At 45.0% G+C, this 20717-nt stretch overlaps 1 protein-coding gene across 1 annotated transcript in view; it reads right to left on the reverse strand.

The window, feature by feature from the left end:
• The window catches only part of TTC39A (tetratricopeptide repeat domain 39A), a 63557-nt gene that overhangs the window by 22691 nt on the left and 20149 nt on the right, over nucleotides 1-20717 (reverse strand). Inside the window, exons 5-10 of the mRNA XM_054384579.1 lie at nucleotides 14325-14456; nucleotides 13467-13543; nucleotides 12872-12939; nucleotides 8160-8224; nucleotides 5276-5375; nucleotides 4149-4214 (exon numbers count right to left, since the gene is read on the reverse strand). Of these exons, the coding sequence (XP_054240554.1) occupies nucleotides 4149-4214; nucleotides 5276-5375; nucleotides 8160-8224; nucleotides 12872-12939; nucleotides 13467-13543; nucleotides 14325-14456 (508 nt within the window). The remainder of the gene's footprint in view (nucleotides 1-4148; nucleotides 4215-5275; nucleotides 5376-8159; nucleotides 8225-12871; nucleotides 12940-13466; nucleotides 13544-14324; nucleotides 14457-20717) is intronic.

Genomic DNA, 20717 nt, shown 5'->3' on the forward strand with positions numbered 1-20717 from the left:
ACAGTGCTCAAAGCCATTATCAGGCAGTGTTGAGTATTTATTTCAGCTGCCACTGACTAAAATCCATCTACTTTCCTGAACTGAAAGCTCTCCAATGATATTTTTTAATCACTGTCTTTTAATCAGGGATCTTGACAATGAAATCAAAGCAAGGTCATCATTCATGATCCATAACCTGACCACAGCACTGCAGGTTTAGCAAGAAGGATGGATACTGCTAACAGCTTTTATGTAGAGCTAATGCCTCCTACGAAATAACTGCAGCTTTAATCTTTTAAAATCTGCAGAAGAGAGCAAAATGCAATCAAAAAAGACACTCAGTGGGAAACTGGAATCTAATTTATTACAAATTGACACATCAAAAATATTCTACAGCTCAGATGCTTTGGGAAAAATGTCCTCCCACATCAAGAAGTATAATTTGGAAGCAATTGGTTCTATCTCAGAGTTTTCCAGCCTTCCCCTGAAATCATGCTGTCATCTGACCTTCCCTGAGACACTGCACTTAACAAATGGTGGGCTGATATCAAATGTCTCTGCAGCTCAGGAAGATGGTATCTCTAAGTCCCTCTAAAATAACAACAACAGTCAATATCAGCCTGAGACCTGGCAGAGGAATCAGGAAGAAGGGTTCAGTGCTTATGTGAAAGACTCTTCAGGGACTCTTCTGATCTGGCATCAGAAATCAGTTATCACTAAATACAAGTGCAGATGGGACCCATAGCCTACCTCCTGCCCAGTGAGTGAGGAGGGCATGCCTCCCCAGCACAGCCTAGCCAATGGTGTACAATACATACAGCATCACACCATGTTAAGGGTTGGAAGGGACCTTCAGAGTTCTTCCAGTCCAACCCCCCTGCCAGGGCAGGGCCATAGAATCCAGCACAGGTCACACAGGAACACATCCAGATGGGGTTGGAAAGTCTCCAGAGAAGGAGACTCCACAACCTCTCTGGGCAGCCTGTTCCAGTGCTCTGGGACCCTCACAGTAAAGAAATTCTTCTTCACGTTGAGGTGGAACCTCCTGTGCTGTAGTTTATATCCATTGTCCCATCACAGGGTCCAAGACGGGCAGACGCTCCCCCTTCCTGACACTTAGCCCTCAGATATTTATAGACATTTATATTTACATATTTCTGCCAACAAAATACTTCTCACAAAAGGGGGCCAAACTGCATTGTTCAAACACAGAGCCTATGCCATGAAACAAAGAAGACTATATTTTGACTGATGATAACAGGGGAAAGGAGCTCGAGCAGTGAGAAGGGCACAACTGGCACATCTTGGACTGAAAGGGAACAAACACAGCCTTGGGCAACTTCTATACTTTCTTATCTTATCCTACCTACTATTTTGAGACTCCAGACTGCTGTTAAGTTGATCATGCTGTCCACAGTGCCCACAAATGGCTTAGGAATTAATGGAGCTTCAGGTTTGTCCTCATTTACTATCAGACATGACATGTCTGAGAGACAAGAAGAGGGCCTCAGGGCAAACCTGCTGGCGTCAGGGCAGATTAATATTGTGGAAGATACACAATTTCTACCACTTTGGATAAATGCAGGGACCACACCTGAAGCAAGCTGTCCTCCAGTGCACTGCAGCAGGCTCAGACAGACTGTAAACAGCTCACAATACTAACCATGGCTCTTTTGACTTTTGCACCATCTGATGCTCACTGTGAGCACTTAATGGAAAAGATCAGAAGATGAGCAGGCAGTGTGAGCTTGCAGCACAGAAGGCAAATGGCAGCCTGGGCTCTATCAAAAGATGTGCTACCAGCAGATCCAGAGAGGGGATTCTGCCACTTTGCTCTGCTGAGACCTCACCTGGAGAACTGTGTACAGGTCTGGAGCTCACAATATAGGCAGGACATGGACCTGATGGAGAGGGTCCAGAGGAGAGCCATGAAAATGATCAGGGGGTTGGAGCAGCTCTGCTACAAGGACAGGCTGAGGGAGCTGGGGGTGTTGAGGCTGGAGAAGAGGAGGCTCTGGGGAGATTTAGTAGCAGCCTGCCAGTACCTGAAAGGAGACCTATAAGAAGGATGGGGAGAGACTGTTTGCAAAGGCCTGCAGTGACAGGATGAGGGACAGTGGCTTTAAGCTGAAGAAGAGCAGATTTAGATTGGATGTTAGGAAGTTCTTTACTATGAGGGTGATGAATGACTGGAACAGGTTGCCCAGGGAGGTAGTTGAGGCCCTTTTCCTGGAAATACTCAAGGTGAGGCCCTGGGCAAGCTGATCTAGCTCCTGACTGCAGGGAGGTTGGACTAGATGACCTTTGGAGGTCCCCTCCAGCCCAGACCCACATGAAACCCACATATTCAAAACTCCTTTCTCCTGGATGGGCTGCACCACACGATATACCAACTCTCCCTCTCATCCTCTGTCACTGTTTCTTCACCTTCTACACTCTTGTCTGTACTGCAGGGGACAGCTTCTCTTTGTAGGCTTTGGGAAACCACCACTGGTGGAAAGGACTGCAAATACAACTGCAGTTTTGCTTCTGGCTTTAGACATTTGACTCACAAACGTTAAATGCAGAAGGACTTTTTTTTTATAACAGCATTTTAAAATAAATGACCAATGAGCTTTGATCAATGTGTTTAAAATACTCCTTTGTTGTTGTGTGCAGAGAGCAAGTTTTTGCTTAAATTTATGGTAATTTAGGTCATGTTTCAGTGTATTATTAAAAACTGGAATCAGCACAAACTGACTCATCAGCACAAATATCAGCCCACTCACAGCCACACAAGAAATCCCAGGGCCAAATGAAAACAACAGAAATTCAATTAGAGAGGCAATTTTCATCTGCAGCAGTAAAATGAGTGCTCAGCAAGGTATTCTCAGAACTCTGCTGGTACATGAATTGCCCTTACAGTTCTAGAATTTTGCTTTAGATGCTCTTTGTTTTCATTACTGACAGACTAGGACTATTTGGGTTTTTGCCAATACTTGTGAAATTGCTCCTGGTCAGCTCCTGGAATTTTTCAAGTTCTGCCAAAAGCTCCTTGGCTTTTAAACTAGGCATTTTATTTTCAGATTTAGTATTTTTCCTGTAAACTAACACAATGCTGATGACACTTTATCCACTTGCAGCTCTGATTAAGGAAACATTTTCCTCCTCGAAATCTAAATTTAAAAATATTACCAAAAAGTTAAGTTTTAACTTGTTGATACAGTTTTTGTTGTGTCTGAAGGACATCAAACATTTAGATGAACTTTTGAGGTCCCTTCCAGCCCCTAACATTCTGTGATTTACTTTCCCCAGCATCTGTTGAATAAATGAGACTAATGGTTTAGGTTAAAGGGACTGAGTTTCCTTTATCCAGTAACTCAACTCTGTGTGAATCTCACATTCTGTTGGTAGAATGAGAGACAAGGCAGGTACAAGGTATCAAGACTAAGATATTCCCATCAATTTAGTGCCCTATTTCCAAACAATAAAGCCACAAAACACTAACACAGCTCTTTCTGGGTATCTGTCCTGAAGAATAACTCAGGTTCATGCGAGTTCACTGCTGCTTCATCCCTAAAGTCCCGTCCTTAAACTTCATGCACAAACAACAGGTCAGACTGGTTACTCACTAGGCAAAAAAACACCTACTCTTTTAAGCAAAGAGAATTTAGGTGCCACACTCAAGTTATCAGTTGCTATTAAAGACATAAAGAGGAAAAAAAAAAGTCAGAAATGAAATTGAATTTTTTTTCCCCAATTGGATGTCATGCAGGAGCCTGTCAGGGACATTCAGCTACCATAATGATAGCAACTATCAAGTCAGCTAATATATTAAAGCCTAAGAATGCATTTCTGGCTATGGATTTTTAAGTACAAGCATACATCACAAGATCAGTGGCAGACACTAAATACGTAGACACCATTGTATCAGCCACTGTCTTTATCAGGCTTCACAAGTGTATCATCTTTGAACAATGGTATCACAATCTGGGAAGTGTAATACTTCAGACAAAAAAATAAAGGAAAACTGAGCTGCAGAAATGCATCAGTGCCAGCAGTGCACATGTGATCCCAGTCAGAGTGTTTCAGAGGGTTACAGCTTGATGTGAGGAAGAAGGCAGAAACTCCTGTCTCTGGTTTTTAATTCAAGAGGACAATGTACCAATAATATTTTAGCTGACACTTACCTTGTTTCCAGAAAACCCAACAAACTCCAGTAGTCTCAGAATCCGTGCAGGAAACATGGACAATGTCTACAGAGAGAAATGTGGCAGATACACAGTAAGAGACTTTCTGCCCTTCAGCTACCAGCTGCCTCCTACAGCTTCTCCAAGCACAAGAAATCATCACTAAAATTACTAAAAACCATCTTTATATGGCTGACAGCTTCCTGGGTAAATGGAGACACCTGCTGTGTTTTACATACAAGTGAAACAAAAGTATGTGTTCAATACAGAGCCCCTGCAGAGGGTTCCCAGCACAGGGTTACGTTTACACAGCACGTGCTCAGTAACTCCAGTACCTCTTGGTTGTTTCAAACACTGGGTGCAGACCACACCATATGCACAGCTCTTTGTGCAGTAAATCTGACATGTGGGCATGTGCCAGACTCGTGTCAAGTAATGCAAAGAAGTGGAATCACCATGCATTTTCTACAGCCCGTCACCTGAACAACCACATCACCCCTTGCCACCTCTTTGTCAGAGCCTCTCTGACACACCAGGAACCATCCTCTACCATTTCTGACCAGAACACAGACAACAGCCAGCAGCAAGCTGAGCAGCACCTCAGACCCTGTTCATGTACCCTGCCCCATCAACTTCCCTGCTAACAGCCAAGTCCCTGGCTGCTTCCCAGTGCCAGTCCAACAGTAAGTGGAAGTCAACGAGCACAGGCGACTGATGCTTCTGCACAAGGCTTCTCCTGCCCTCATGCCAGTGGGTCCTGTTCAGGAGCCTTCTCCCAAGCACTGGTCGCCTGGCTACTGAACAACCTTACTGGAAGGTGGGCACAGGCCCTCAGCAGCATTCTCAGGAGCATGCCCTTAGCCCTTGTCAGATGAGCTCATTTTCAGATGAGACTCCCCACAAGGCAATGCTGCCTATGTTGCAGGTAGTAGTCTCTTTACTTCTAAAGTGTATTTGCTGTTGTTCTTGCACCAGAGGCTGGGATCCTACAAGTGTCAACATACACTATCTTCTTTTTAATCATAAAATTAGTGATACTCATGTCAGCAGAACTTCCCAGGTGTTTAAGTTAAGAACATTTTCAGGAGGTAGCAGAACTTCAGCTCAAGAGGACTGTTGGTACATACCAGATTAAATGCTCCAACTCCAAGTTTTACACCTCCCTCAAAATGAAGATGGTTTTCTCCTTTGACATAATGTGGTGACTGTATGAGACTGTCCAGCTCCCTGCAAATACACAGCACTTGGTCACACTGCCAGTAAACAAAACTGATTCACTACAACTCGGTAAGAAAGCAACCCCACTGCCTTGAACTACACAGTAGCTCAAAACAATCAGGTCACCTGCACCAGTACAGGTCAGGAGGGGGGCATCCCTGTGCAGAAGGACCTGGGAGTCCTGGTGGACAACAAGTTCTGCATGGGACAGCAATGTGCTCTTGTGGCCAAGAAGGCCAATGGGATCCTGGGGTGCATTCAGAGGAGTGTGTCCAGCAGATCCAGGGAGGTTTTTCTCCCCCTCTGCTCTGCCCTGGTGAGGCCACACCTGGAATCTACTTGAATCCAATGAAGGGCTAAAAGGATGACAAAGGGGCTGGAGCACTGCCCTATGAGGAGAGGTTGAGAGCCCTGGGGCTGTTTAGTCTGGAGAAGAGAAGACTGAAAGGGGATCTGATCAATGTCTATCAATAGCTGAGGGCTGGGGGTCAGGAGGGAGGGGACAGGCTCTGCTCACTTGCGCCCTGCGACAGGACAAGGGGTAATGGATGGAAACTACAGCACAGGAGGTTCCACCTCAACATGAGGAGGAACTTCTTTACCCTGAGGGTCCCAGAGCACTGGAACAGGCTGCCCAGAGAGGTTGTGGAGTCTCCTTCTCTGGAGACTTTCAAGACCCATCTGGATGCGTTCCTGTGCACCTTGTGCTAGATTCTCTGGTCCTGCTCTGGCAGGGGGGTTGGACTGGAAGATCTCCAGAAGTCCCTTCCAACCCCTAACATCCTGTGAGCCTGTGATCTGTGACCTCATCCAGGTGAACAGCACCTATGATAGTTTATTGGCTATATTAGACAAAGTATTTACAACACCTGTTACAGGATTATCCAGGAAAAAACAGGGAGTCTTGGAGAGTAACTCCTGTCCAACAGACACAGTCAACTTGCAACCACGTTTCTGCATGATAAAAAGCATTCCTTTGAAGATCACCCAATAGTGACTGGATACGTAATGCTTTGTCTTCACGTGCACTAGAGCTGATCTTAGTGTACTGAGGCACAACTGAGTGTGCTTCCCATGGGGTACATTTTGATGCCATTTTTAGAATTTATTTCTGCACTTCAAAAGCTTTGGCACATATTGAGAGTTACTCTCTGTAATTTCCTGGATCAAAAGAAATCTGCTTAAGCAGATTTCGGTGGTTCGCAGTGATAAGCCAAGGAACAATGGGTTCAAACTTGAACATAGAAGATTTCACCTCAACATGAGGAGAAGCTTCTTTACAGTGAGGGTGACAGAGCACTGGAACAGGCTGCCCAGAGAGGTTGTGGAGTCTCCTTCTCTGGAGGCTTTCAAAACCCACTTGGATGCGTTCCTGTGCAGACTACCTTGGGTGATCCTGCTCTGGCAGGGGGGTTGGACCTGATGATCTCTTGAGGTCCCTTCCAACCTCTGATATACTGTGAGACTGTGATAGATGTTTTGGCTTATAGACACTAAGTAACGGGCATATTGTGAATTCAGAAAAGAAACTCTGCTTGTCACAGATCACAAAATGTTAGGGGTTGGAAGGGACCTCAGGAAATCTTCCAGTCTAGCCCTGCTAGTAGAGCAGGACCAGAGAATCCAGCACAGGTCACACAGGAACACATCCAGATGGGGCTGGAAAGTCTCCAGAGAAGGAGACTCCACAACCTCTCTGAGCAGCCTGTTCCAGGGCTCTGGGACCCTTACAGGAAAGAAGTTCCTCCTCAAGTGAGGTGGAACCTCCTGTGCTGCAGTTTCCATCCATTGTCCTTTGTCCTATCACAGGGCACAAGTGAGTGGAGGCTGTCCCTTCCTTCCTGAACCCCAGCCCTCAGATATTGATAGACATTGATCAGATCCCTCTGTCATCTTCTCTCCAGACTAAACAGCCCCAGCATACACCTTCTCTTTAGAGCAGAACAACTACCATACTTAACCAGGTCAAAAGTCTAGATAACCAGATGTTTCATTCAGCCAGTGGCATATGCTTGGAACAGCATCCTCTAGGAATTGCCTGTTTAGGGACTTCATGATGCCTAGGGACTGCATCTGCTCTACTGTGCTAACTAGTCCCTATAAACCTATTTCATAGAATCATAGAATTGTTAGGGTTGGAAGGGACCTCAAGGATCATCTAACCCCCCTGCCATGGACAGGGACACCTCACACTAGATCAGGTTGCTCAGAGCCACATCCAGTCTGGCCTTAAAAACCTCCTGTAACATTGTTTAATCTTTGTTTCAAGCCAGTGTCTGAAGCCATTTATACTTTCCATTGCAAGCTCTTCAGCTTACTGTCGCTTGAATTTTGTTTCAGTTTCATCTACTTTTTAATGGGATTACTTTTGCTTCAGCTACTGGTTTTGAATGTCCAAAAAAGCTGCAGCTAGAACTATAGAGAAAAGCCCTTTCATATGCTTAATGCCTGCCAAGACCTCCAAATCATGCTCTGCAGTCACAAGCAGCACGACATCACAGAGAAGAATTATTTTTTTGCCATCATTTCAAGGATATAGTATCTGAAGTAGGCAAACTCCAGGAGTTCACAGGGTTAGGGTCCACTACCTTTACAACCCAAATCAGCTCCAATATGCAGCGTTCTTTGCTATGCAGAGGAGGAATTTGTGTGAGATGAGAAAAGCTGCGGACATGAGGTCCACAGTGAAGGCTGTAATAAATTGATCAGTAATTAATTTGTGAATTAGACAATTTGTCCAGCAGCACTTTTCACTGAACGAGCGTGCCGGCTCACATCATCCCCCTCACTTACCTGTACGTTTGGTAACTGTTTCGGACCTTGATGCCTCCTTTGATGAAGCTAACCATATTCTCATCCTGTTAGAGAGGAAATACATTAGCAATATGAGTTACAAGCATTAGGAAGAGCTTTTGTCTTCTAGAGATGGAAATGTGCCTTGACCATAGCTACTGTGACACAGACAATGTAAGTCTCTGAGAACCAAAACATGGATTTCGGATTTCCTCTCTCTATTACAGTATTGTTACCCTGTTCAGACATACAGACTTTATTTTGATGCCTTCTGGAATTGTTGTGAGCTTTGGACAACCTGAATTTGCCTTGATGAGGATTATGCTAATGAACTTTAAGGTACAGCCATTTGTGGCTTTTTTAAAAATACAGCTTCCTCTCAGTTGTCCTACAGCACAGTTGGGATCTGAACATCAGCACCAGAGGCAAGTAACTGCCTGTCCTCAGGAGTCTACAGAATAGGGTTTAACATCCTAAAAAGGAAGCAGGGTAAGTGAAGTTATGCAGGATATGTCCTTTCTGGAGCGATTAATCAAGTATTTATGAGATCCACGGTAACATGCTACAGAATCACAGAAAACATCCAGTTGGAAGAGACCTCAAAGCTCATCCAGTCCAACCCTCGACCCAGTTTAGGGTCAATCCTAAATTATGTCTCTAAGCACCAGCTCCACAGGCTGCTTAAACACCTCCAGGGATGGTGACTCCAGCACTGCCCTGGGCAAATCATTCCAATGTTTGAGAACCCTCCCTGTGAAGGAATATTTCCTAGCATCCAGCCTGAACCTCCCCTGGTGCAGCTTGAAACCATTTCATCTGCTCCTGTCTCTTGCCACCAAGGAGCAGAGGCTGCCCCCTCCTCACTCCAACCTCCCTTCGGGGAGCTGTAGAGAGCACTGAGGTCTCCCTCAGCCTCCTCTTCTCCAGCCTGAACACCCCCAGCTCCCTCAGCCCCTCCTCTAGCCCAGGGGTTCCAGGCCCTTCTCCAGCCTCATTGCCCTTCTCTGGACACACTCCAGCCCCTCAATGTCCTTCTTGCAGTGAGGGCCCAGAGCTGAACACAGCACTCAAGGTGTGGCCTCAGCAGTGCTGAGCACAGGGGGATGGTCACCTCCTATCCCTGCTGCCCACCCTGTTTCTAACCCAAGCCAGGATGCCCTTGGCTTTCTTGGCCACCTGGGCATTGCTGGCTCATATTTAATCAACTATTAACCAGAGCCCCCAGGTCCCTCTCTGAGTCACAGCTTTCCAAACACACATCCCCAAGTGGGTAGCTCACCATGGGGTGGTTGTGACCCAGGTGCAGCACCTGGCACTTGGCCTTGTTAAACTTCAGTCAGCCTTGGCCCATGGGTCTGAGCTGTCCAGGTCCCGCTGCAAAGCCTCCCTGCCCTCTAGCAGATCAACACAGCCACCCAGCTTGGTGTCATCTGCAAACTTACTGAGGATGCCTCAATGCCCTCACCCAGATCACTGATGAAGATATTAGAGGACAGGCCCCAGTACTGAACCCTGGGGGACACCATTGGTGAGTGGGCACCAGGCAGACTTAATTTCATGCTCCACCACTCTTTGGGCCCGGACATGCAGCCAGGTTTTAATCCAATGCAGGGTGCACTGATCCAAGCCTTGTGCCCTGACAAGCTATAACAAAGTATATCTGGGGGACCATTAGTTTATAGTTTTATCCTACAGACAGAACTTTCAGGTGGCAGCTTCTTGCTTCCTCCCTCATCCTATATAATCATCCTAGTTTGTTTTGATATCTGCTTTTACTTTGAGATAGGAACACTACAGGTGTTTTTGCAGGTAGTATTGCTGTGAGGGTATTTTAAGAGGCTGTATTGTGAAGAAAACAGCATAGATGAAAGGAACATTTGGTTGATTCACTGTTATTGTTAAGAAAATAGGGTCCAGTTGTGCCCACTGATATGTAAACAGAGACAGGGCACCTGCCTTGAAGAGCTTTCCATCCTCCTATAAGTTAGGAGGACAACTCAGTCCCAAAGTTAATTCTAGACTCTGCTTTCTATGAAGGAGCACAGGAAACCTGCTGGCCTGAGCTGCTGGTGCAGGAGCTTACACCTGCAGCCTGCACCACCACCACTAGCCTGTGTCCTTTGCAGTCATCCTTAAGCAACATTATCAGCAATGATAACTGAGGACAGAAATTATGCATCATCAATGAAGATGTAATTCCTGATGATGTATCCCCAGAGAACTGAACTACTAACCACATGCAAGCCAAACAACCAGAAAAGAATGGGATCACGTTTTCCTTTGTTGTGTAGTTGGGTGTTCATTTGCAGCAGGGAGGGTGGTGTGGTGGTGTACAGCATACCTACCCCTGTGTAAAGTCAGCTAGGTTTGCCTTTGAATGGCAAATGGCCAGAGGAAGGAAGACTGTTTTTAAATGTTTAATTTCAGAATACTCATGATACCAGCCAACAAAGATAACCAACAGGAGGACAGCCCAGCCCTTGAAAAATCCCCAGGCTCATTTTTATGTTTTCAACTGGATTTGGTCATTTGCATGAAGCATTAAAACTAAGCCACTTCAATAGCTGTTGGAACCAAGTGCCTTTGTTTTAAATTTTAAAACCAGTTCATGTGTGCATGAAAAATTCAACACAGAACAGCAGAGGAGGCAAACAGATTTTTTTTTTTTTTTTAAATGCAGAAGAGGACAAGAGAATATTTCCTTACTCCTCAATCTCTCAGGTATTTATAAACATTTCAAAAAACAGATCTCTGTAAAAATGGCCTGAAATTGTGCCAGGCAGGTTTAAGTTGGGGATTAGGAAAAATTTCTTTCCTGGAAGAGTGCTGGAACAGGCTGCCTAGGAAGGTGGTGGAGTCACCCTTCCTGGGAGGTGTTCAAGAAACTCGGGGACATGGCAATCAGGGACATGGTTTAATGGCCATGGTGGTGCTAGGTCAGTGGTTGGACTTGACAGTCTTAGAGGTCTTTTCCAACTGAAACAATTCTATGATTCTTTAAGAGCAAAAATAGTGCTCAAAATGCATTAAAGCACTCTTTTCTTACAGGCACAATGAAGATGCTCTGAAGAGCCCTGCTTCCATAGCTCCAGCTATTGTTCAAACTGTCCCCAGTGCTAGAGGCTACCTACCCCCCACGAACATGGAAAGAGGCAGCCGTATCTTGTCCATTTCAAAGGCCTACCATAAAGTAATTTCTTGTCATGGAATCAGCAGCAGCAGCATTCTCAAAACCTTTAGAAGAAGCTACTCTGGTTACTGGTTTTGCTACACAACAAGAGTTTTTGGCAGATCACTAGAAAAGGTTACATGGTTCATAAACTACCATGGGAAATCAGCCTATCTGATGACTCCCAAGCATTCTAAAAATCACCACCTGATTTCACTCCCTGTGATTATCTTTGAGCTAAGAAGCTGAAGCTCTTAGTGAATGAGACTTTTATTATCCCCTTTGTATAGAGAGATGAAGAGGCCCACAGACATCAAGTACAGACAAATCAAGGAGAAAAAAATCAGTATTCCAACTACAATGAACAATTTAAATTGCAAGCTGAATCCCAAGTAAATGTTGACTTGTCAACCAAATCAAGCTTCATTAGTACAGATAATGCTCAAAGAAGAGGGACAGCTCTCTTTCTTTTAAAGACAGACAGCAGAGTTTAGCAAAAAGCATGTGTGAAGCCTAATAGCTCTGCAGACCATAATAGCTGTTGAAGAACAAGCAAGTGAAAAAGCAGTCCTGGGAAAGCAAACACCAATCTGACACAAAACTCTTGCTTGCAGTCCAGCACATCTTTAATGACTAATTCTTTTTTTTTTTTTCATTTTTTTTCCTTTTCTCAATCTGATGCCCTAACACACATCATTTGAAAATCAGTGCCTACTGGGGTGACATTTCACACACCCAAAACTGACTGCAGTAGGCAGCACAGGACACTCTGTGCTACAGAATCACAGAATTATTGAGGCTGGAATAGACCTCTGAGATCATCAAGTCCAGATCATCATGACCTGACACCACCACATCAACCAGACCATGTCACTGAGTGCCACATCCAAGCTATCCTTAAACACATCCAGGACAGCAACTCCACCACCTCCCTGGGCAGTCCATCCCAGTGTCTCATTCCCCTTTCCCTGAGGAAGTGCTTCCTAACATCCAACCTAACCCTCCCCTGGCACAGCTTCATCCCATGCCCTCTTGTCCTGTCACAAGTTGCCTGGGAGAAGAGCCTGACCGCCACCTGACTACAACTTCCTTTTAGGTAGTTGTAGAGAGTGATAAGGTCCCCCCAGAGTCTCTTCTTCTCCAGGCTGAACACCCCCAGCTCCCTCAGCCTCTCCTCATCAGACTTTCCCTCCAGTCCCTTCCCAGTCTGGTTGCTCTCCTCTGGACCTGCTCCAGCACCTCAAGACCTTTCCTGCAGTGAGGGGCCCAGAGCTGCAGACAGTGCTGGAGGTGAGGCCTCACAAGTGCCGAGCACAGGGCAGAATTCCATCCCTGCTGGCCATAGGATAAACGTTTTTAGATCATCATGAAGGACAACAAAAGAGTCTTTCATCTCATCAGCAGATGGTCCAGATCAAATCCAGATTTAGCCCAGATGAAAGAGTCAAATTAGTGTCTTCTACCACTTCATTAATTTTAAGAAAGGAAGCCTGTGTGGTGTGCACATGTTTTTTTCTCCAAAGAGCCACATAAGAATCCATACCTGGAGAAATGTGAGTGCTGCTCTCTGAAGTAAACATTCAGCATAGCAAATTTCTGCATGGATTTCCTCTAGTATCACACAGAGGAGAGAAATAAAAATCAATCAGACAAAAAGTTAATTAGAAAACACAGCCACTTAACACAGGAATAAAATCACAAAGTTGAAGCTGAGCAAAGTCTTTCCCAAATTTGCTGTCATCTTTCAGCTCTGGATTACTGAAGTAACTCCAAACAGAAATAGAACATTTCTAGAAACTTTGTAGGATTTTTTTCTAGTGCTTTCCAAGAACTCCTGGATCTAGAGCATTTCTAGGCATTTCAATAATCCTTTCTAGGTATTTCTTTACTCAGTAATTTTGGGAAATGCTGACTCAGCACTCAACAACAACAAAAAAACCCAGTGATTTTGGATGTGGTGACACAGCAAGTGCCACAACACTGACCCAGCAATTCTGGAAACACCAAATCAGTAACTGTGTCAGTGAACCCACAATCTGCAAAGAAACATTGGGTGAACAATCCTATAGAGTTCAAACTGCAGGGGAAAAAAAAAAAAAAAAAAGAGGAAAACAGGATGCATTGATGGATAATGTTACCTTCAGTAAAGTGTTCAAGGCTTTGTCTATGCACAAGGTTGGTGATAGAATCAGCTACTGTAGATTTCTTCCTAAATCTGCACAGAAGTTGTTTGGTCATTCTCCACAGGAAGCATCAAGAACAGAGAACCCCATCTTTCAGCTGGCCACCCATACAGTCACTAATGTACCTCTAGTGCTGCTCACCAACCCTCTCTCATCTTACCATATATACATAAGAAGTTAGTCAACATGGTCCTCCTGGGATCCATCTTTTTCTGTGCAGAAATCTGTCTTGAGGAAGGAAAGGGCTAAGGGGGCTTTTTTGCTTTCTTCTGTATGTGTGCTTGTGCACAGCTGTACAGAAGCATGGTTGACTCAAAGACAGGTAGCTTACAGTACAACCATCACCAAGTGGGAGGATTCTTTAGTGTCTGTAAATGGGAAAGAACTTCCAGACTTTGCAGAACTGGGGTGGGGCTATAGGTAGGAAAAAAAAAAAACTAACTGACAAGAAAAATTAGACATTGCAGTAAAACAAAGTTTTCAAAACTAGACTGTTGAAAAACCTGTTATGTGGTGTGACCTCACAACTGGCCCTCCTCTGAGCAGGAGGCTGGACTAGATGGCTTCCTGATGTCCCCTCCGACCTCAACTTTCCTATGACATTTTCACCTCCTATTCCTTAAGTCATTAATCTTAAAGTCAGATTAAAGAAAACCAACCAAGACCACCCCGCAAGCTAACAGAAAACATTTCACAGCTAGAAGTGGGCACTGGAGCAAGGTAAAGGCTCCTCTCTCCTTCATAAGCCCCTGGATGTCTTTCCAAACTTTCCCATGAAAGAACTATTTATTGACTGAATTGATCCACACTTACTTTTGACAAGTGGCTTGAGCTTCCTTCATTGTGTTTCCAGCATTTAAAATGTCCTGAGGATCAAATGTCATCATAGCTTGCATTTCCAATATGGTGGCATAAGTCAGTGCATGATACATGCTATCTTTAGTTCTGAAAGGAAACATCAGATGCAAAGCACAGCTGATTGGATTGCATTATTGCTTTAAAAGACAGACTACAAATCCAATTCCAACCCCATGGGCGTGAGGTCCAAACAAACTAAAAATCCAACAGGAAGCACACAAAATAATCAAGAAACACTAACAGCTAGAGATTTCCACCAGAAACACTAACAGCTAGAGATTTCCACCAGAAACACTAACAGCTAGAGATTTCCACCAGAAACACTAACAGCTAGAGATTTCCACCAGAAACACTAACAGCTAGAGATTTCCACCAGAAACACTAACAGCTAGAGATTTCCACCAGAAACACTAACAGCTAGAGATTTCCACCAGAAACACTAACAGCTAGAGATTTGTCTGCAGCTCCAGTTTCAGTAACTGTTCTCAAATGTTCAAATTGTGAGTTGAGGATAGGATGTTAATATAAAGGAAAGGAATCAACCACGTGGCCGACCATCCAGAAAAGAAAGAATCATAGAACTGTTAAGGTTGGAAGGGACCTCAAGGATCATCCAGTTCCAACCCCCCTGCCATGGACAGGGACACCTCACACTACAGCAGGTTGCTCACAGCCACATCCAGCCTGGCTGCAAAAACCTCCAGGGATAAGGTTTCCACCACCTCCCTGGGCAACCTGTGCCAGTGTCTCACCACCCTCATGGGGAAGAACTTCTCCCTGACATCCAATCTGAATCTACCCACTTGTAGTTTTGTTCCATTCCCCCTAGTCCTATCATTACCTAACACCCTAAAACCATAGTGGGATTTTTAATGGAGTATGCAATGACTACTACAACATAGGAAACAAATCCACATATTCTTCTTCTAACCTGAGTCAGTTTCTCAGGACAGAGTCAAGGAGATAAGCATCACAACATTGTAACATGGCCAAACAAGAGGACACAGTCTCAAGCTGTGCCAGGGGAGGTTTAGGCTGGAGGTGAGGAGAAAGTTCTTCATGGAGAGAGTTCTTAGACATTGGAATGTGCTGCCCAGGGAGGTGGTGGAGTCACCATCCCTGGAGGTGTTCAAGAGGGGATTGGACATGGCACTTGGTGACATGGTTTAGTAGTCAGGAGGTCTTGGGTGACAGATTGGACTTGATGATCCTTGAGGTCTTTTCCAACCTTGTTGATACTGTGATTCTGTGATCTTCAAACAGGTATTCCCACCAGAAGCATTCCAGCCTATGTCAGACATTACAGCACTGTCCTCCTATCCCCTTCTGCCAATCTTTCACCCCAGCCTGGTCAACTTAAATATTACTCTGTGGGATTTCAGATGGTGCCACCTATGCAGAATGTAAAACAATCTGACATTACTGCAAGGAAAACAATCAATCCTTCATGCAGCTATCACCAGCACCTTTCCTCTGGCAGGAAGCAGGGTTTATATATTGCACACAGCTGCTGCAGCCAGACAGTACCAGTGTGTGTGGTATCACCCTCTGCAAATGAACCAAAATAGCTTCAGGCATAGAGGGTAAATAAAGGTGACTTGAGAAATATGTTGAAAGCAAGCTCAGATGAATTCCTGCCACAGAAACTCTCTGCAGACCTTGATAATCCACCCTTGACAAACAGCATGACTTAGACAAACACTGCTGAAGAGCAACTGCTGTTTCCACTGTCCACCCTTTTAGGATGGATCAGATGGTTCTAACATGGCAGACCATATTCCAAAGTACTTGCAGTCAAAGAAGGATGTGCTTTCAACAAGACCTCCACCCTCAGCACACCTATGCTCAAGATATGTAATCCAGGTGTTTGTTCTTTAAAATAAGCTACTTCCTTTTCTTTCCAGGAGAAAGTGGTGTGCCAGCAGTGCATCCTGCACAGGATGACACAATCAGCCAGGTTGGATGAGACCTCCAAGATCATCAAGTCCAACCCATCACCTAACCATATCTAATCAACCAGACCATGGCACTAAGTGCCTCATCCAGGCTTTTCTTAAACATTACCAGGGACACTGACCCCACCACCTCCCTGGGGAGCCCATCTCAAAGGGCAATCCCTCTTTCTGTGAAGAATTTTTTTCTAACATCAAGCCTAAACTTCCCCCTGCACAGCTTGAGACTGTGTCTTCTTGTTCCATTGCTGATTGCCCAGGAGAAGAGACCAATCCTCACCTTGCTGCAGAGAAAGCTGATTGGCTGCATTAAGAAGAGTGCAGCTGCCAGCAGGTCGAGGCAGGTGATCCTTCCCCTCTGCTCAGCACTGGTGAAGCCACACCTGGAATGCTGTGTCCAGTTCTGGGCCTCTCAGAACGTGGACATACTTGAGAAAGTCCAGTGAAGGATGATGAGGATGATCATGGGACTTCTATGAGGAAAGGCCAAGAGAGCTGGGACTGTTCTGCCCAGACAAGGGAAAGCACAGGGGGGTCTTGTAACATAGAAATACCTGAAGGGAGGATGCAGAGAGGATGGAGCTAGGCTCTTTTCATTGGTGCCCAGTGAGAGGAAGAGGCAATGGGCACAAACTGAAACACAGGAGGCTCTGTCTGAACATCAGGAAACACGTTTTTACTACCAGGGTGACCAAGAACTGATACAGGTCATCCAGAATGCTTCCAGAGTCTTGGCCTCTTAAGTACCCTCAGGAGCTCCTGCTGTTGATAACCTTGTCTACATCTGAAGTCACCTCTTCTCAAGGACATCATGCAATAAAATCACCAAAGTAAAATTCAAGTGATGATATGATCCTGACTTACTTTGTGGATGTATTTTTTTGAGTTCTGGGGTTACAATAACACCCAGTGCTGGCACACACACCTGGTGTTTCCCTTTCCAGCCCTCACGCTGACTTCTTCCAATACACCCAGCAAAAAGCAGGTTGGCTGTATTGAAGAAATTTGCAGTATACATATTTAAATCCCACTGCAGTCTGTTTTCTGGCTGCCCTTAATTCCTATTTGCCCTCACCATGTCCACAGGTTACCTAACAAGCTGCTTTAACCAACATCTAAAGCACTCTAGCAAAAAACCCCAAACATTTTGGTAATTCACTAATGCTGTAAGTGCTGAGAGACCCAAACTATGCTAACATCCATCTCATCTCCAAGAAGAAAAACAGACAGATAACAGTGAAACTAACAGTGAAATAAAGGACTTGGAGTGCTGATGGATGAGAAGCTAGACATGAGCAGGCAGTGTGAGATTGCAGCACAGAAGGCCAATGGCAGCCTGGGCTGCATCCAAAGATGTGTTATCAGCAGATCCAGAGAGGTGATTCTGCCACTGTGCTCTGCTCTGCTGAGACCTCACCTGGAGTGCTGTGTACAGGTCTGGAGCCCTCAAGATAGGAAGGACATGGACCTGATGGAGAGGGTCCAGAGGAGAGCCATGAAAATGATCAGGGGGTTGGAGCAGCTCTGCTACGAGGACAGACTGAGGGAGCTGGGGGTGTTCAGCCTGGAGAAGAGGAGGCTCTGGGGAGACCTAATAGCAGCCTGCCAGTACCTGAAGGGGGCTACAGGAAGGCTGCAGAGAGACTGTTTGCAAAGGCCTGCAGGGACAGGAGGAGGGACAATGGCTTCAAACTAGAGAAGAACAGATTTAGATTGGATATCAGGAAGAAGTTCTTCACTATGAGGGTGGTGGAACACTGGAACAGGTTGCCTTGGGAGGTGGTTGAGGCCCCATTCCTGGAGATATTCTAGGTCAGGCTCAACAAGGCCCTGGGCAGCCTGATCTAGTGGGGGATGTCCCTGCTGACTGCAGGGGGATTGGACTGGATGAGCTTTGGAGGTCCCTTCCAGCCCAGACCAATCTGTGATTCACTGAAATTAGTTTAAAATCCAGCGGTGTTAAGACAGCTCTGTCTAGGCCTCCTACACCACAATTCTTTCAGTAGATTGATAAAGCAGGGGGGAAAAAAATGAGTGTAGAATAAAATGCCAGCCTGATGAAGTGTTCCTGTTCGTTTGATTACTCATCAGCCTCAGCAGGCACAGAGAAACACTTCATCATTTATTTATTTATTTAAATAAAACCCTTCCAAAGATACAAATTCATGGTACAGGGGGAGGCACTGAAATAGTCCCCTTCCAAAATTATCAAAATTTGCTTTCAAAATTCAAACAGAAAAAACAGGAAATCCATTGAAATAACAGAAAAGTTTATACTTCTCACATATATAGTGAAGAGGGATTTCCCTCTCCAGTAATTCTGATACCAAATCACCCCTGCCCTAATCAATGGTTTCATCTGTTTTACTTCTGATATTTGAGGGAGATAATAATTAACATTTATCATTAGTTAAGTAGTATTTATCAGCACTCAAATTAACTCTGCTTTTCCAGGGGCTGGGAGGTGGGTAGAAACACAGCCCATGTAATAGTTACCCCTGCTGTTTACACTAACCACACAATTACAGTTGCCAGTGACATCCTGGCACATTGCCAGCAGTTTTAAGGCCTGTGTTTTACCCAGCCAATATGGAATGGAACTTGATAGCTTTTTGCTTTTTCTGTGGATTCCTCAGCAGCGCTTCCCCCGCAACACTGCTGGAATCAGCAAGCCTTTATGACATAACTACAACTAATATTCTGACTAATGACTTACCCCAGCACTCAGTAGCATGTGGCTGGGTAAGAGGATTATGAGTAATATCTTTAGGCCCATATGGAGTTATGCCATGAGCCTCTTCTCCTGCTACAATGCAACCATTACCATCTTGCAGCACTGCCCTCTCTCAAGAGCTTTTGGAGGACATTTTTATTTCTGCTTGAAAACAAGTACCTAAGTGAGGAAGGTGACAGCTCTCCCCCTCTTGCTGAAGTATGAAAATCACAGAACCATGGAATTGTTTCAGTTGGAAAGACCACTAAGATCATCAAGTCCGACTGGCAAGCTAAGACCACCACAGCCATTAAACCACCTCCTGAAGTGAGTGCCATGTCCACACACTTCTTGAACACCTCCAGGCATGGTGACTCCAGCGTCTCCCTGGGCAGCCTGTTCCAATGCCTCACCACTCTTGCAGCAAAGACGTTTTTCCTAATATCCAGCCTAAACCTCCCCCAGCAGAATTTCAGGCCAGACTGTCAGGTCACACAGAAAACCAGCTTCACTAGCACTGGCACATGCTCCCAGGGCTGGTAGTGCCATGGAGAAGACACGCAGTAGAAGGAAAGTGGCTTGGCATGCTTTGACTTCAAAATTAACCCAGGGCATAGTATTTTTTTTTTTTTTTGTGTGAGAAACAGTGCCCAAAATACTTTTGGGGATCCTTTGCCGTGCACTCCAGCAAGCAGCACATGCATCACCAGGTTACGAAAAGCCCAGGTTCAAAGCCCATGCTCTGATGTAGTAGCAAGATGCTTCTAACAAGTAAAACAAATCCAACAGCACAGAAAGGTCCTCCACAGACCAGCCATCAGTCCATTCATCCCAGCATATCCCAGACTGAGAGATCAAGGCCCAAATCAAACCTGCATCAGGCAGATGTGATCAGGCAGGGCCTGAAAGCTTTTGTCACCCTAGATCAGAAGTTCCACCCAACATCCACACAACCCACCAGACCCTCTGTGCAGGCTCTGTTTTGATGGATTGGCATTTTCCAAGAAACCCCTGTTTTCTATGAAAAATCCTCAACAGCATTAGTTTTACAAGTAGAAAAGACTATTTCCATCAGCCTGGTTCCCTGATCATCACAAGCCACCAGAATGGTCTAAGTCTGGTCTAAGTCAAAATGCTGTAGTTCAATGAGGAACACCTCAGCCTTTTTGATCTAAGCTACTCTGCAAAATTCAGATCTAGGAGGTTTTAGCAGCTAGGAGGTGAAAGCAGCAACTAAGCCATGTTTTGGAAGAACGGTATGCATTTACAAAGACTACAGAAGCTGTGGTATCCTAACTTCAGGCATAAAATGATAAAAACATCCTAGAAGTAATTCCCTTCTTCCTGTTCTTGACATGCCTTACAATAAACAGCAGCACTGTGCACCATCTTTATCCTAGCACTGTCTGGAGCTTCATTCTACCTCCATGTGTTTTCCCTTACTCCTTCAACACTCCCAGTGGAACAATCACACACTATCTTCTCTCTCAGAGAAAGCCCTTCCACCCTACTGAACAACTTCATGCTTGATTTTGTTCTACAAGGGCAAGAACACTTCACTGCATCGTGAAGGCAGCCATTACAAAAAGCTTCCACTCCTCAGTACCCTCTTTAAAATTTTTGCCTATGTTTAGCCCATATCTGGGGCTACACTACAGCAGCTGCTCTATCACCCCATGACTC

Source organism: Indicator indicator, chromosome 10, assembly GCF_027791375.1.
Source record: "Indicator indicator isolate 239-I01 chromosome 10, UM_Iind_1.1, whole genome shotgun sequence".
Taxonomy (NCBI): Eukaryota; Metazoa; Chordata; class Aves; order Piciformes; family Indicatoridae; genus Indicator; species Indicator indicator.